At 35.5% G+C, this 18476-nt stretch overlaps 1 protein-coding gene across 3 annotated transcripts in view; it reads right to left on the bottom strand.

Annotated features, from left to right (window-relative positions):
• Nucleotides 1-18476, bottom strand: part of LOC128637944 (carotenoid-cleaving dioxygenase, mitochondrial-like) — an 89880-nt gene that overhangs the window by 50349 nt on the left and 21055 nt on the right. For all 3 annotated transcript variants that reach the window (XM_053689830.1, XM_053689829.1, XM_053689831.1), the window contains exons 4-6: nt 17550-17652; nt 10582-10710; nt 8261-8421 (exon numbers count right to left, since the gene is read on the bottom strand). In XM_053689830.1, coding sequence (XP_053545805.1) covers nt 8261-8421; nt 10582-10710; nt 17550-17652 — 393 coding nt within the window. The remainder of the gene's footprint in view (nt 1-8260; nt 8422-10581; nt 10711-17549; nt 17653-18476) is intronic.

The following is an 18476-nucleotide window of genomic DNA, read 5'->3' as shown; positions in this document are numbered from 1 at the left end:
CAGAAGATCTTAATAAAATTTTATATAGTAAAAAAGCTGTAAAGGCCCAAAAGTATTCAGATAATTTAATGAGACAGGAGAGAAAGGCACTAACATCCTTGTCTACTAATACGGATCGTGTATTTAGACAAGCAGACAAGGGCGGTGGTCTTGTAATTCAAAATAGGGCAGAATATTTAAAAGAATTATTTATTATTATTATTATTATTATCTGTTAATTGATGGAAAGTTACAATAAAGAATTATATCAGCTATTAATTAAAGTAAAAAAGGATAACATTCTGAATGAAGATGAATTTAATATATCTATGAGCTAAATCCACCAAATTCATCTTCCAAAGAACCACAAGGATGGGGCAAACACCCCAGGGAGACCAATCATTTCCACTCTGTTACTGACGATTTAAAAGAAATTAAAACTAGGTTCTGGGAACATACATATAAATATTAGCAAAGTGTTGTTAAACATAGTGAAGTAGATCACTTTAGGGAATTCCACAATAGTGACCCACAAGATCTTAAAATTAAGGTTATTGACTGGATCCCGAATAGGGTGGGAGGTATTAACAGACCTACCAAATTGTGGAGAAAGGAATCTTTTTGGATAACAGAATTAAAAGGTCTGTATCCCAGGGGCCTTAAAATTGATCTAAATATCGCCATTTTATGCTGATATTTTGTTATATGTGAATTTTTTGTCTTAATTGTATCGGTATTTCCAGACTTGGTAATGAAGTATGCAGTGTTTAGCCAGCTCCCTATACATCATTTACGGTCTAATTTGTTTGAAATAAAGTCATCACTAATTAGGGTCATACCACATAGGTATTAACCCCTGAGGAAGTCTGCTCGTTATAAGCAGATGAAACGCGTAGGGTATCTGAGTGAAGCACTTTAAGTACCTTTGGAACATTCACGGACTACACGGAGAACCGAAGCCTTAAATGGACAGCTGCTCCCTAAAACCGCTACATGAGTGACCGGGATAAGCATTGATAATCTATGAGAGACTGTGTTTCCCTTAAGGACTATAGGCGGTAACAAGATATTAGAGCAGTGTCCAGGCTGTGGGCTGTGAAGACGCTTGATGTTTCTGTGATGGGTATTTTTTTGTTTTAAATCCTGTAAGTGCAATATTTTCAGGGCTGTGCTTTTATTACCTTAACTACCTTAACTCGGGGTGCGCTGTGTGTGCTTTATGTTTTACAATTTTCTTATAACTTTTGGGACCAAGGCTCCGGTTTTTTACACATAGCAGCAATCGAGGAGAGGATTTTGAATACCGCTTTTTTGGAGTGTGCACCTGGAACAGATTGGGATATTTTAGTCTCCATTACTTGTGTTTGTTCCCAATTGCACAGCAGGATACAAACACGCAAGTACTGTCACTATTATTTGAACTGCAGACTCCTAATATAGCGCATCTTTTATGGGAAATTAACAAGTCTAATTCTTAACCGTTTTATATATATCCTTTTAAAAGGTTATAAAAGTGCAAAAAAATGCATTTTATTACTGCACTGTTCTTTGCATATAACTATGTGCTTAAAGGGACATTGTACACTAGATTTTTCTTTGCATAAATGGTTTGTAGATGATCCATTTGTATAACCTATATGGCAGTGTTTTGTAACAATGTATAGTTTTGCTTATTTTTTTAATAACATTGTGCTGATTTTCAGACTCCTAACAAAGCCCCACAGTGCCAGATGTATACGCTCGTTTACAGACTCCTGCTGGCTCTTGTCTTTTCATATGCAAGGGAGGGGGGTGTCTGTTCTTCTTGTTTTCCCAGCCCCTTTCACTGAGTGTCCCAGCCAAACCTCATCAATAGCACTAAACTGCTAAAAGGTTTTCTAGTGGATTTTTAGATCAGCATCTGTGCATATTCTTCTTTATAGTAGTGCCCATTACATGCAGTTTTGTACATTGGTGTATACTGTCCCTTTAAACACATAATTAAATTCAGCTTCAGAACATTAAAGGGACATTAAACACTAAGGGCCAGATTATGAGTGGAGAGCAAATTAACGCTAGAACAAGGCTTTTTGTGCTTGTCGGGTTGCGCTCGTATTACGAGTTAAAAGTAAACTTTTTTAGAATATTGCTTGTGCGTTCATGTATTCCCCTATATAAATTAATAGAGAAAAAAAGAGGGGAAAACCCCTGAAAACCCCACATGTTCTCATGTGCGCTAACTCAACATGAAAATATGAATATTTCACATTTCAATGTTCTGCGCATAGCAGAATGTTCCATTTATTTATAAATATATACAGTATATATATATATATATATATATATATATATATATATATATATATATAAGGAAACAGCATTTACTGGGCTTGACTTCAAAAAGTGTTCTTTTATAAAGTCCAGTGAGTGCTGTTTCCTTCTATATATATTTGAAATATATATATGATGATATTTTGGTACAATATATATCTATACCTATACATATAATTATATAAAGGTACAGATATATATATATATATATATATATATATATATATATATATATAGCAATGTCTATTTACAAATACATAGAACATATTCTGCTATATGCATAACATTGGAATGTGAAATATTTACAGTAAATAAACAGTATAAAACTTTATTTTAATGAATATTGCATAAATATACTTTTATTTCTTAATTGTAAAGGGCTCCAATGCACTTATATATGTCTATATATGTGTACATATGTATTTATGTGTGTATATGTGTATATATGTATTTATGTGTGTATATGTGTGTATATGTGTGTATATGTGTGTATATGTGTGTATATGTGTGTATATGTGTGTATATGTCTGTATATGTCTGTATATGTGTACATATGTATTTATGTGTGTATATGTGTATATATGTCTGTATATGTGTACATATGTATTTATGTGTGTATATGTGTATATATGTATTTGTGTGTATATGTGTGTATATGTCTGTATATGTGTACATATGTATTTATGTGTGTATATGTGTATATATGTCTGTATATGTGTACATATGTATTTATGTGTGTATATGTGTACATATGTATTTATGTGTGTATATGTGTATATATGTCTGTATATGTGTACATATGTATTTATGTGTGTATATGTGTATATATGTCTGTATATGTGTACATATGTATTTATGTGTGTATATGTGTACATATGTATTTATGTGTGTATATGTGTATATATGTCTGTATATGTGTACATATGTATTTATGTGTGTATATGTGTACATATGTATTTATGTGTGTATATGTGTATATGTCTGCATATGTGTACATATGTATTTATGTGTATATGTGTGTATATGTCTGTATATGTGTACATATGTATTTATGTGTGTATATGTGTACATATGTATTTATGTGTGTATATGTGTATATGTCTGTATATGTGTACATATGTATTTATGTGTGTATATGTGTATATATGTCTGTATATGTGTACATATGTATTTATGTGTGTATATGTGTACATATGTATTTATGTGTGTATATGTGTACATATGTATTTATGTGTGTATATGTGTGTATATGTATTTATGTGTGTATATGTGTATATGTCTGTATATGTGTACATATGTATTTATGTGTGTATATGTGTACATATGTATTTATGTGTGTATATGTGTACATATGTATTTATGTGTGTATATGTGTATATGTCTGTATATGTGTACATATGTATTTATGTGTGTATATGTGTATATATGTCTGTATATGTGTACATATGTATTTATGTGTGTATATGTGTACATATGTATTTATGTGTGTATATGTGTATATGTGTGTATATGTGTACATATGTATTTATGTGTGTATATGTGTATATGTGTATATATGTCTGTATATGTGTACATATGTATTTATGTGTGTATATGTGTATATAAGTCTGTATATACATTTATACACATATAAATATATTAATGCATCTGTATACATATAAACATATACATACATAAATATATATCCATCTTTAGAGACATACAGTATATATGTATATATCCCTTTGCCTGCCATTTTTCTCAACACCTGAGATCTTATAAAACCCTTAAAACTTTTGTGTGCAATATTTTTTTTGAATAATCATTTTTTTTCAACTCATAATACCAGCAGTAAGGCCGACGAGCGTAAACACCAGCGATAAACTCCTCATTGCCAGGGTGCAAAAGTTTGTGCTCCACTCGTAATCTGACCCTAAATAAATCACTGATTAAATGATGTACTCAGAAGAAAGATTAGCCTGAGAATAATTTGTATTTTTCAAAATGATATTAGTTGTTTAAATATTAAAAAAATAAGGGTAACGTTAATATCCATAAGGCAGTGGGCACCACCGCCATGTTGTAACTTAAGTTACCTTTTCTGCTGAGGCCAATTAGGAATGGTTATAAATGGCTTACTAGAGTGTGCAGCCAATCATTGTGTGGCATATAGCTGTGTCTGAACTTCCATGTTTAACATGAATTTTGCATAGCTTAAACACATACGGCTAGATTACGAGTTGTGCGTTAAGGTAAAAAAGCAGCGTTAACAGGTCCTAACGCTGCTTTTTTATGCCCGCTGCTATTACAAGTCTTGCAGGTTTAGGGGCCCCGCACACTTTTTTGGCCTTACCGCAAAACGACTTACGTAAACCCTTTTTTCTATGGGACTTCCATAGCTCCGGTATTCCAAGTCTGTCCTGGGAGGCCAAAAAGTGAGCGGTACACCCTCTACCTCCAAGATCCGTAAAGTCAGTAGTTAAGAGTTTTATGGTACAACGCCATAACATAAAACTCATAACTAAAGTGCTAAAAAGTACACTAACACCCATAATCTACATATTAACCCCTAAACCAAGGCCCTCCCGCATCGCAAACACTATAATAACATTTTTAACCCCTAATCTGCCGCTCCGGACATCGCCGCCACTAAAATAAACATATTAACCCCTAAACCGCCACACTCCCGCCTCACAAACACTAGTTAAATATTATTAACCCCTAATCTGCCGTCCCCAACGTCGCCGCAACTATATTAAATGTATTAACCCATAAATCTAAGTCTAACCCAAACCCTAACACCCCCTAACTTAAATTGAATTTAAATAAATCTAAAGAAAATTACTATAATTAACTAAATTATTCCTATTTAAAACTAAATACTTACCTATAAAATAAACCCTAAGCTAGCTACAATATAACTAATAGTTACATTGTATCTAGCTTAGGATTTATATTTATTTTACAGGCAAGTTTGTATTTATTTTAACTAGGTAGACTAGTTAGTAAATAGTTATTAACTATTTAATAGCTACCTAGTTAAAATAAAGACAAATATACCTGTAAAATAAATCCTAACCTAAGTTACAATAACACCTAACACTACACTACAATTAAATAAATTAACTAAATTAAATACAATTAAAAAAATTAAATTAAATTAGCTACATTACAACAAAAAATCCCACTAAATTACAGAAAATAAAAAACAAATTACAGATCTTTAAACTAATTACACCTAATCTAATAGCCCTATCAAAATAAAAAAAAGCCCCCCCAAAATAAAAAAAAACCCTAGCCTAAACTAAACTATCAATAGCCCTTAAAAGGGCCTTTTGCGGGGCATTGCCCCAAAGTAATCAGCTCTTTTACCTGTAAAAATAAAATACAAACAACCCCCCCAACAGTAAAACCAACCACCCACACAACCAACCCCCCAAATAAAATACTAACTAAAAAAACCTAAGCTCCCCATTGCCCTGAAAAGAGCATTTGGATGTGCATTGCCCTTAAAAGGGCATTTAGCTCTAACCCCCGAAGATTCACTTACCGGGAGAAGTCTTCATCCAAGCGGCAAGATGTCTTCAACGAAGCCGGTAGAAGTGGTCCTCCAGACGGGCAGAAGTGGTCCTCCAGACGGGCAGAAGTCTTCATCCAGACGGCATCTTCTATCTTCATCCTTCCGGTGCGGAGCGGGTCCATCTTTAAGACATCTGACGTGGAGCATCCTCTTCAAACGACGGCTTCTTCGTAAGGAATATCTCATAAAAGATGGCGTCCCTTAGATTCCGATTGGCTGATAGAATTCTATCAGCCAATTGGAATTAAGGTAGAAAAAATCCTATTGGCTGATGCAATCAGCCAATAGGATTGAGCTGGCATTTTATTGGCTGTTCCAATCAGCCAATAGAATGCAAGCTCAATCCTATTGGCTGATTGGATCAGCCAATAAGATTGAAGTTCAATCCTATTGGCTGAGCCAATCAGCCAATAGGATTTTTTCTATCTTCAATTACTTGTAGGATTTTTTCTATCTTAATTACGATTGGCTGATAGAATTCTATCAGCCAATCGGAATCTAAGGGAAGCCATCTTGGATGACGTCACTTAAAGAGATATTCATTACGAAGAAGCCGTCGTTTGAAGAGGATGCTCCGCGTCGGATGTCTTGAAGATGGACCCGCTCCACGCCGGAAGGATGAAGACAGAAGATGCCGTCTGGATGAAGACTTCTGCCCGTCTGGAGGATCACTTCTGCCGGCTTCGTTGAAGACATCTTGCAGCTTGGATGAAGACTTCTCCCGGTAAGTGAATCTTCGGGGGTTAGTGTTAGGATTTTTTTAAGGGTGTATTGGGTGGGTTTATTTTTTAGGTTAGGGCTTTGGGCCTGCAAAAGAGCTAAATGCCATTTTAAGGGCAATTCCCATCCAAATGCCCTTTAAAGGACAATGGGGTGCTTAGGTTTTTTTAGTTAGTATTTTATTTGGGGGGTTGGTTGTGTGGGTGGTGGGTTTTACTGTTGGGGGAGGAGTTTTTTTTTTTTTTTTTACAGGTAAAAGAGCTGATTACTTTGGGGCAATGCCCAGCAAAAGGCCCTTTTAAGGGATATTGATAGTTTAGGCTAGGGGTTTTTTTTATTTTGGGGGGGGGGCTTTTTTATTTTGATAGGGCTATTAGATTAGGTGTAATTAGTTTAAAGATCTGTAATTTGTTTTTTATTTTCTGTAATTTAGTGGGGTTTTTTTGTAATTTAGCTAATTTAATTTAATGTATTTAATTGTATTTAATTTAGTTAATTTATTTATTTGTAGTGTAGTGTTAGGTTTTATTTTACAGGTCAATTTGTATTTATTTTAGCATAGATAGTTATTAAATAGTTAATAACTATTTAAAAACTATTGTACCTAGTTAAAATAAATACAAACTTGCCTGTAAAATAAAAATAAATCCTAAGCTAGCTACAATGTAACTATTAATTATATTGTAGCTAGCTTAGGGTTTATTTTATAGGTAAGTATTTAGTTTTAAATAGGAATAATGTAGTTAATGATAGTAATTTTATTTAGATTTATTTTAATTATATTTAGGTTAGGGGGTGTTAGGGTTAGGGGCTAATACATTTAATATAGTGGTGGTGACGTTGGGGGCAGCAGATTAGGGGTTAATAAATATAATGTTGTGGGCAGCAGATTAGGGGTTAATAAATATAATGTAGGTGGCGGCGATGTTGGGGGTAGCAGATTAGGGGTTAATAAGTATAATGTAGGTGGCGATGGTGTCCGGAGCGGCAGATTAGGGGTTAATAAGAATAATGTAGGTCTCGGTGATGTCAGGGGCGTCAGATTAGGGGTTAATAAGTGTAAGATTAGGGGTGTTTAAACTCGGGGTTCATGTTAGGGTGTTAGGTGTAAACATAAAATGTGTTTCCCCATAGGAATCAATAGGGTTGCGTTACTGAGTTTTACGCTGCTTTTTGGCAGGTGTTAGACTTTTTCTCAGCCGGCTCTCCCCATTGATGTCTATGGGGAAATCGTGCACGAGCACATACGACCAGCTCACCGCTCACTTAAGCAGCGCTGGTATTGGAGTGTGGTATGGAGCTTAATTTTGCTCTACGCTCACTTCTTGCCTTTTAACGCCAGGTTTGTAAAAACCCGTAATACCAGCGCTGCAGGTAAGTGAGCGGTGAGAATAAACTGCTCGTTAGCACCGCATAGTTCATAACGCAAAACTCGTAATCTGGCCGATAGATTGTATGCAAGCTGCAGCGTGATAATAAAAGGCTCTAGCACACTAAAGAATTTTACACTTTTCTACCCCTTTAAATCTTTAACAGATGTGAGATTTACCTTGCAAGTGGCTTAACCTCTTAAACCTTATCCGCACATGCTGCACCTACAGTATGTACATTACAGATCTCCCTTTTGTTAGAAAATCTGCATGTAATATGCACGCGCTTTACAGAAACTAGACATAAATTATAGTACAGTACCTCCCCGGTTTGCTTGTTGATCACATGAAATACTGTGTCATACGTTGGTTCCCAGGTTATGCAGTCAGATATAGCAGAGCCACTTATTTTGCCAGTGATAATTTTAAGTAAATTCATTTTGATTGGCTGTTCGATAAACACAATGTAGTTTTCCGTCATTCCTGTAAGCAGAAGTCACGTGAAACGCTACAAATAAACATCCTAACTGGCTCTACACTAGATTGTTTAATGTGCTACATATGAAGTGTTACAATGTTAGTCTGTGATATGATTTCCTTGTTTAAAGGGACACTCAACCCAATTTATTTCATAATTCAGATAAAGCAGCCATTTTATGTAACTTTCTCATTTACTCCTATTATCAAATTTTCTTCATTCTCTTGGTATCTTTATTTGAAAAAGGCAGAATGCAAGCTTAGGAGCAGGCCCATTTTTGGTTCCACACCCTGGATAGCACTTGCACATGTGAGCATGAAATGTGTGTAGACTCATAGATACCAATGCTCATATTACGGAGGCACTCATTATATAAAGTATATATTAGAAAGCAATCACTGTGTGTCTGACATTCTTCACTACAAGTTAGTCTCCTGCTACTCTGCCCGCAGGGTTACATTTCATCCCTTATGGCTGATCTTCTTCAAACCCAAAATATCTGTTCTCCCTTCAGTATAGGAAAGGCACGTGCATATGGACTAGCAGTGACTGAATCATATAGTGCACAGGCATGTACACAAGCATAGTCTGCTATAACTCAGTATAGGAAAGGCACGTGCATATGGACTAGCAGTGACTGAATCATATAGTGCACAGGCATGTACACAAGCATAGTCTGCTATGGCACAGTATAGTAAAGGCACGTGCATATGAATTAGCAGTAACTGAATCATATAGTGAACAGGCATGTACACAAACATAGTCTGCTATGGCACAGTATAGTAAAGGCACATGCATATGAATTAGCAGTAACTGAATCATATAGTGCACAGGCATGTACACAAGCATAGTCTGCTATAACTCAGTATAGGAAAGGCACATGCATATGAATTAGCAGTAACTGAATCATATAGTGCACAGGCATGTACACAAGCATAGTCTGCTATAACTCAGTATAGTAAAGGCACGTGCATATGAATTAGCAGTGACTGAATCATATATTGAACAGGCATGTACACAAGCATAGTCTGCTATAACTCAGTATAGTAAAGGCACGTGCATATGAATTAGCAGTGACAATCATATATTGAACAGGCATGTACACAAGCATAGTCTGCTATGGCACAGTATAGTAAAGGCACGTGCATATGAATTAGCAGTAACTGAATCATATAGTGCACAGGCATGTACACAAGCATAGTCTGCTATGGCACAGTATTACATGCATTGTCTGAGGTTCTAACTTGATACTCACTTTAATAAATAACTACTACTGGTAAGCAATGCGAGCTCATATTCAGTGCCAAGCATAATCCTGTGTATGTCAGTGACATTGTGTGTAACATCAGTGGCCTTTGATGTGCACAAGAGCCTAAAGTAACCTGTGCACTTGCATATTTAAGTATGTAAATGTGACTACTTAAAGGGACATAATACTCATATGCTAAATCACTTGAAACTGATGCAGTATAACTGTAAAAAGCTGACAGGAAAATATCACCTGAGCATCTCTATGTAAAAAAGGAAGATATTTTACCTCACAACTTCCTCAGCTCAGCAGAATAAGTTCTGTGTAAAAATTTATACTCAGCTGCTCCCAGCTGCAGGTAAAAAAAAAAAAAAATGAAGAAATGAACAGCAGCCAATCAGCATCAGCAGTGCTGAGGTCATGAACTCTTACTGTGATCTCATGAGATTTGACTTAACTCTCATGAGATTTCATAGTAAGCTTCCTTTACCTGATTGGTGAAATAATATGAGAGTGCACAAGGCTCATCCCCTAAGCTGTCCCAGGACAGACATACTAATATGCTGCTTAGAAATCCTTTACAATGGGAGGTGGCTACTGAGGAACTTTTGAGGTAAAATATCTTCCTTTTTTACATAGAGATGTTCAGGTGATATTTTCTAGTCAGCTTTTTACAGCTATACTGCATCACTTTCAAGTGTTTAAACATTTGGGTATTATGGCCCTTTAAGTACTGAAAATAGTGTGTATGTAATAGAAAAGGAAATGACATCCATTACAATTGTCTACCAATACAGTATTTTGAAGAATGGTTTGCATTTTGTATGCATTAAGTTATCTAGGCCTAATGTACCTTTAAACACTGCCTATTCATACTTTCTCCATGCTATTAGAATATTAATAGTGAGGCGCTTACCGAAGCTGTGATAATAAGATGGTTTGAGTCTCTCGTCGGCTGGTATGGCGCACACCACCTCTGCCCCCTGTATGGCGTCTTCCTTTGCTGACCGCTGAGGAGGGATTCGAATAATGTTGTACATTGTTCCTAGTAGCACAAACAACATGTTCAGAATCAGAAGAAATGTTCAAATCCTCAGTGAATGACTCTGGTAAAAAAAATGGTTCACTGCTATAGCTCAAGAAATATTCTAACAACATCAATTTAAACCTTGTTGGTAGATTTCTAAGACACAGAGAGAGTTGTGTGTGCAATGTGAGGCCGGTAGGAAGTCACAAACTGCTAGTAAGTCTGCACAGTATAATGTAACAATGTATTTCTATGATACACGGAAATATAAGAGCATTTTTGGAAACTGAAATGATAAATTATAAGAAAGCTTAGTCCTGAGATTTTCATAACATCACAAACAATCACTGTGCAGCCGTATGATACCTTCTTCAGATATGTTTGCATTATTAAATAAGGCTGGGGAGTCTATGGGGACAATGGCTTTAGAGGATGTGAAAGTGTGAAATCTTTTATGCTTAATTAAATAATATAGCGCAGAATTAAATTATTATTATTATTATCGGTTATTTGTAGAGCGCCAACAGATCCACTACTTGCGCTCACTTAGCTTAGTGCTCGAGTGTTATCTGACATGAAGATCACTGCACACCCCTAGAAGTTTATAATGTGAGGGAATTAGCGCACGTGCACAGATGTCTATAGCTTGAGGGATAAGATGTAACTTTAAGTGTAAAATGGGAATGGTAAGGATTGTGCTCTAGAGGTATTAAAGGGACAGTCCACTCCAGAATTGCTATTGTTTAAAAAGATAATCACTTCATTCCCCATTCCCCAACTAACACAGTTATATGAAAACACTATAATTAGAGAAGAGTACGGTGCAGCCCTTTAAAATAATATAAACATTGTAATTAGAGAAGAGAAAAAAGAAACATATAGTACTGTCACTTTAAAGAAAGGGATACTTGCACTCAAAATACTTTAGAGAATAAATCTCAAATATATTAAATGCCTACGGCACAATTAATGACTGGAGGTTATCTACAAAGATTTCTAGCAGATAAATACCAAACACATATTACATATCACATTAATAAAAGCAAAACCCATTGCAAAAACCTGCAAACTAAGCACAAGAGCAAGCCCTTATCATGAAGATGTATAGAGGATTACAGTTCTCCAAAATGTATGGCCAGAGCCAACCGGCTGTATCCAGGTTAGAGTTATGATACTCATGCAGTCCCCAAAGTAGATCAGGCTGGCCAGCAGACTGATGTTTAACGGTATACCTTGACTAAAGCAGGCCCATTTCAAACAAATCGCCTCAAACTTCTCAGCATGGATGCTCCGATCTTGCGGAGTGACCTCACAGGTGGGAGTGTATGTATTGAGTACTTGTAAAGCGTGACTAATCACCCGTAAGGGTCTCAAGGCACTGCTCATTTTATCAACCTCGGAAGGATGAAAGGCTGAGTGGACCTCGCCGGGGATTGAACCTTCAACCCTTGGGTTGCTACAGAGCTCAGCCACAGTGCCTTAGCATGCTGAGCTATCTGTCCGGCTGAAAGGGACAGTGCCTTAGAATGCTGAGATATCTGTCCGGCTGAAACTGCATAGAGTGCTGGCGTCCCAACACACCACTCATCCGATTGTTCTATTCTCGATGCTTCAACTGCATAGACGATTCTGACTGTCAGAGGCAGGAAAGCACAGGCACAGGCAACTGTAGTTTGACAGGGCCAATATACAGCGTGGAAGCAAACTTGGGGTTGGTGAGCCCAGACCTTTCCAGTATACACAGTTCTGTGTTTGCATGCCCAGTAGGGTATATCCGATCCAACCTGTTCAGGTATCCCCCGGATGTCCGGAAACTCCTCCTCCTGGCACTCTTTAAAGACAGGAAAGTCCATACATCTCACATAGAGTAATCTTGTCCCAATGATTAGTATAAAATAAACAGAGTCCATAAGCAAAGTGTCGCAAATGGAACTACACACTTAGTGCCAACGTCACGTACGTTTCACCCCCACCATTTAGCATGTGTGTCAGGGGCTTCAAGCTACAGTTGCCTGTGCTTTCCTGCTTCTGACAGGCAGAATCGTCTATGCAGTTGAAGCATCGAGAATAGACCAATCGGATGAAAGGTGTGTTGGGACGCCAGCACTCCCACCTGTGAGGTCACTCCGCAAGATCAGAGCATCCGTGCTGAGAAGCTCGAGGCGGTTTGTTTGAAATGGGCCTGCTTTTGTCAAAGTATACCGTTAAACATCAGTCTGCTGGCCAGCCTGATCTACTTTGGGGACTGCGTGAGTAACATAACTGTAACCTGGATACAGCCGGTTGGCTATGGCCATACATTTTGGAGAACTGTGATCCTCTATACATCTTCATGATAAGGGCTTGCTCTTGTGCTTAGTTTGCAGGTTTTTGCAATGGGTTTTGCTTTTACTAATGTGATATGTAATATGTGTTTGGTATTTATCTGCTAAAAATCTTTGTAGATAACCTCCAGTCATTAATTGTGCCGTAGGCATTTAATACATTTGAAATTTATTCTCTAAAGTAGTTTGAGTGCAAGTATCCCTTTCTTTAAAGTGACAGTACTATGTTTCTTTTTTCTCTTCTCTAATTACAATGTTTATATTATTTTAAAGGGCTGCACCATACTAGCTTCCTCAAGTAGTATTTTCTCCTCCCTCCTACATACATATAGAAATTATATGAATACACTGTTTACCTCTATGATTACCTTGTGTCTAAGCCTCTGCAGACTGCCCCTTATCTCAGTTATATTAATATACTTTTTACCTCTGTGATTACCTTGTGTCTACGCCTCTGCAGACTGCTCTGTATCTGTTATATTAATATACTTTTTACCTCTGTAATTACCCTGTATCTAATCCTCTGCAGACTGTTCCTTATCTCAGTTATATTAATATACGTTTTACCTCTGTGATTACCCTGTATCTAAGCCTCTGCAGACTGCCCCCCTTATCTCAGTTATATTAATATACTGTTTACCTCTGTGATTACCTTGTGTCTAAGCCTCTGCAGACTGCCCCTGATCTCAGTTATATTAATATACTTTTTACCTCTATGATTACCTTGTGTCTAAGCCTCTGCAGACTGCTCCTTATCTCAGTTATATTAATATACTTTTACCTCTGTGATTACCTTGTATCTAAGCCTCTGCAGACTGCCCCTTATCTCAGTTATATTAATATACTTTTTACCTCTGTGATTACCTTGTGTCTACGCCTCTGCAGACTGCTCTGTATCTGTTATATTAATATACTTTTTACCTCTGTGATTACCCTGTATCTAAGCCTCTGCAGACTGTTCCTTATCTCAGTTATATTAATATACGTTTTACCTCTGTGATTACCTTGTGTCTAAGCCTCTGCAGATTGCCCCTTATCTCAGTTATATTAATATACTGTTTACCTCTGTGATTACCTTGTGTCTAAGCCTCTGCAGACTGCCCCCTTATCTCAGTTATATTAATATACTTTTTACCTATGTGATTACCTTGTATCTAAGCCTCTGCAGACTGCCCCCTTATCTCAGTTATATTAATATACTTTTTACCTCTGTGATTGCCTTGTATCTAAGCCTCTGCAGGCTGCCCCTTATCTCAGTTATATTAATACACTTTTTACCTCTGTGATTACCTTGTGTCTAAGCCACTGCAGACTGCCCCTTATTTCAGTTCTTTTGATACACTTGCATTTTAGACAATCAGTGCTGACACTAAATAACTCCATGGGAGCAAGCACAATGTTATCTAGAGCTGTCTAGCTGTGAAAATCTGCCAAAATGCACTGGGATAAGGGATTAGAAATTAGCATATGAGCCTACCTAGGTTTAGCTTTCAACAAAGAATACCAAGAGAACGAAGCAAATTTGATGATAAAAGTAAATTGGAAAAAGATGTTTAAAACTACATCCCCTCTCTGAATTAAGTTTAATTTTGACTTCACTGTCCCTTTAATGCACATTAGTGCTTACATTTTTTATAATTATATTCTAGACCAGTGTTTCTCAACTGTGGTCCACAAGTTCCCCCAACAGGCCAGGTTTTCATTCTATCTGAACTAGAGCACAGGTGAAGTAATCAGCTGATAGATGAGAGCAAGAAAGTTACCATGGTTACTGATCAGCTCATTATTTCACCTGTGCTCTAGTTCAGCTATAATATAAACCTGGCCTGTTTGGGGTATTTGAGGGTCGCGGTTGAGAAACACTGATCTAGAGCATTATCTGCTGTTTACATCTCATATTAAATGGTTTTATATGTGACCGTCTGAAAGGATTACTCATTAGTAAACATGTAATTGTAATGAGTTGCAATTGGGTTATTTATAAACGTAAAATCAATGCGATGCATATTAATGTGTTTATGTGTATCCTAACATTTAGCATTAAAGTCTGATGCTAACATTAATCAGCAGGGTCTGAACAACGAAATGAGTCAATAGGATGTAAGCAGCTCCCATCCTATTGGCTGATTAGAAATTTTCAGCCAATAGTAATGCAAGGTACCCCAATATAAAAAGGGTACCTTGCATTCATCAGTCTGCGGTGGACGATTGCATGAAGAGGACCTCCACGTCGCTGAAGACCGCCAATGGTGAGTACCTATTTTGGGGTTAGTGTTAGGTTTTTGGGGGGGTTTTCGGGGGGGTTTTCTTAGGTTGGGGATTTTTTTTAATTTTTTTATGGGCAATAAAAGAGCTGATTGCCCTTTTAAGGGCAATGCCTATACAAATGCCCCTTTAGGGGCAATGAGCAGATTTTTTTTATTTTTTTTTATTTTGGGCCTTTTGTAATTTTAGGGGGTACTTTGTATTTTTTGGGGGAAAAAGAGCTGTTACACTTATGGCAATGCCCTACAAAAGGCCATTTTAAGGGCTATTGGTGGTTTATTGTTAGATTAGGGGGCTTTTTTATTTTGGGGTGTTTTTTTAAAAGGGTATTAGATTAGGAATAACCTTATTTTTTATAATTTAGTTTGTTATTTTCTGTAATCTTAGCTTTTTTATTTTCTGTAATCATAGCTTTTTTATTTTCTGTAATCTTAGCTTTTTTATTTTCTGTAATCTTAGCTTTTTTATTTTCTGTAATCTTAGCTTTTTTATTTTCTGTAATCTTAGCTTTTTTATTTTCTGTAATCTTAGCTTTTTTATTTTCTGTAATCTTAGCTTTTTTATTTTCTGTAATCTTAGCTTTTTATTTTCTGTAATCTTAGTTTGTTATTTTCTGTAATTTTAGCTTTTTATTTTCTGTAATCTTAGCTTTTTTATTTTCTGTAATCTTAGTTTGTTATTTTCTGTAATCTTAGCTTTTTATTTTCTGTAATCTTAGCTTTTTTATTTTCTGTAATCTTAGTTTGTTATTTTCTGTAATCTTAGTTTGTTATTTTCTGTAATCTTAGCTTTTTATTTTCTGTAATCTTAGCTTTTTATTTTCTGTAATCTTAGCTTTTTTATTTTCTGTAATCTTAGCTTTTTTATTTTCTGTAATCTTAGTTTGTTATTTTCTGTAATCTTAGTTTGTTATTTTCTGTAATCTTAGCTTTTTTATTTTCTGTAATCTTAGCTTTTTTATTTTCTGTAATCTTAGCTTTTTTATTTTCTGTAATCTTAGCTGTTTGATTTTCTGTAATCTTAGTTTGTTATTTTCTGTAATCTTTGCTTTTTATTTTCTGTAATCTTAGCTGTTTTATTTTCTGTAATCTTAGTTTGTTATTTTCTGTAATCTTAGCTTTTTATTTTCTGTAATTTTAGCTGTTTTGTTTTCTGTAATCTTAGCTTTTTATTTTCTGTAATTTTAGCTGTTTTATTTTCTGTAATCTTAGCTTTTTTATTTTCTGTAATCTTAGCTTTTTTATTTTCTGTAATCTTAGTTTGTTATTTTCTGTAATCTTAGCTTTTTATTTTCTGTAATCTGTAATATAATATTAGGATCTTTTATTTTGGATAATGTTAGTTTTTTCTAAAGTATTTTTTTTTATTTTTGATAATTTTAAATTTATTTTTAAGGTAGATAGTATTTTGTTATTTGATGTTAGTATATTTTAATTGAGGTTAAGTTAGGGGGTTTTAGGTTAGGGGGCTTAGTAATTAGATTAATACTTTGCAATGTAGGCGGTTGGCGGTTTAGGAGTTAATAGGTTAATTAGTTGTTTGCGTTGTGGGGAGTTGGCGGTTTATGGGGTTAATAGTTTTATTAGGTAGTTTGCAATGTGGGAGGTTGGTGGTTAAGGGGTTAATAGTTTTATTAGATACTTTGCGATGTGGGGGGTTGGTAGATTAGAGGTTAATAGTTTAATTAGGTACTTTGCATTGTGGTGGGTTGGCGGTTTAGGTGTTAATAGGTTAATTAGTTGTTTAAACATTGTGAGGGGTTGGGGGATTAGGGGTTAATAGCATAATTATGTAGATTGCAATGTGGGGGTTAGCGGTTTAGAGGTTAATAGGTTTATACGTTTATATAGTAGTTTCTGTTTTGGGGGGACGGCAGATTAGGGGTTAATAACCTTTATTAGTTGTTGTGACGTGGGGGGATGGCAGCTATAGGGGTTTTGACGGTCAGTTGAATTATTTTTAGACGGGTTAGGTTTTACGTGAGATTTCAACTTTATTTTTTTTTTAAATGACGTGCTGGCAGATCATATACTAGCGTAAATCACTGGCGACGCCAGAAAGTTGTATTTGCACAAATTTCTGAACTTTGCCAGTGTGTTCGACCTACGGTAGTATAGTAATCTGCCGGCCTTGTTTATGTGATTCTTACGGGCGACATGGGTTTCAGCAGTTGTGCTGAAGCTTATGCTGCATATGTAATCTTGCTCCATGTTTCTATTGATTTCATGCTGGGTTTGACAAGTTTATCAGTACATTTGCAGGAATTACCATGTTTTCCATAGGAATTTCCCATGTTGTACACTGTCCCATCAGGGTCATAATGAGGATGCGCAGTTGCCCCATTTACAGCAATATATTTGCTCCAATCAACCTGCAAAAAATATATTTATCATTCATATCTCTAAGCACCAATTACTATTAACCTTATCACCTATATTACTATTAACCTTATCACCTATATTACTATTTACCTTATCACCTATATTACTATTAACCTTATCACCTATATTACTATTAACCTTATCACCTATATTACTATTAACCTTATCACCTATATTACTATTAACCTTATCACCTATATTACTATTAACCTTATCACCTATATTACTATTCACCTTATCACCTATATTACTATTTACCTTATCATCACCTATATTACTATTAACCTTATCACCTATATTACTATTAACCTTATCACCTATATTACTATTTACCTTATCATCACCTATATTACTATTAACCTTATCACCTATATTACTATTTACCTTATCATCACCTATATTACTATTAACCTTATCACCTATATTACTATTAACCTTATCACCTATATTACTATTAACCTTATAACCTATATTACTATTAACCTTATCACCAATATTACTATTAACCTTATCACCTATATTACTATTTACATAACAGCAAGTCAGATTTATAAAATTGTCTCTAACATAGCTTTCTATAGTTGTATAATAATCTTTAATCATATCATTTTGATACATTTATTATGCATAACCACAAAAAAGGTGTTTGATAAAAGATAAAACAAGTTCCGTACTAACTTTTCTCATGCACTCAGCTCCCTGAGCATAGATGGGGCACGCTACAAAACTGCGTTCTAGCTATCTCTCAAATACTAACCCGAAGGTGTGCTAAGCCAAGGTTCCTTAAGAAGAAGTTGGAACATCTTTTTTCTTC

This window comes from Bombina bombina, chromosome 8 (assembly GCF_027579735.1).
Source record: "Bombina bombina isolate aBomBom1 chromosome 8, aBomBom1.pri, whole genome shotgun sequence".
In the NCBI taxonomy this organism is placed as follows: domain Eukaryota; kingdom Metazoa; phylum Chordata; class Amphibia; order Anura; family Bombinatoridae; genus Bombina; species Bombina bombina.
Note: the sequence above shows the minus strand (reverse complement) of the source record. Positions and strands in the feature narration are given on the sequence as shown.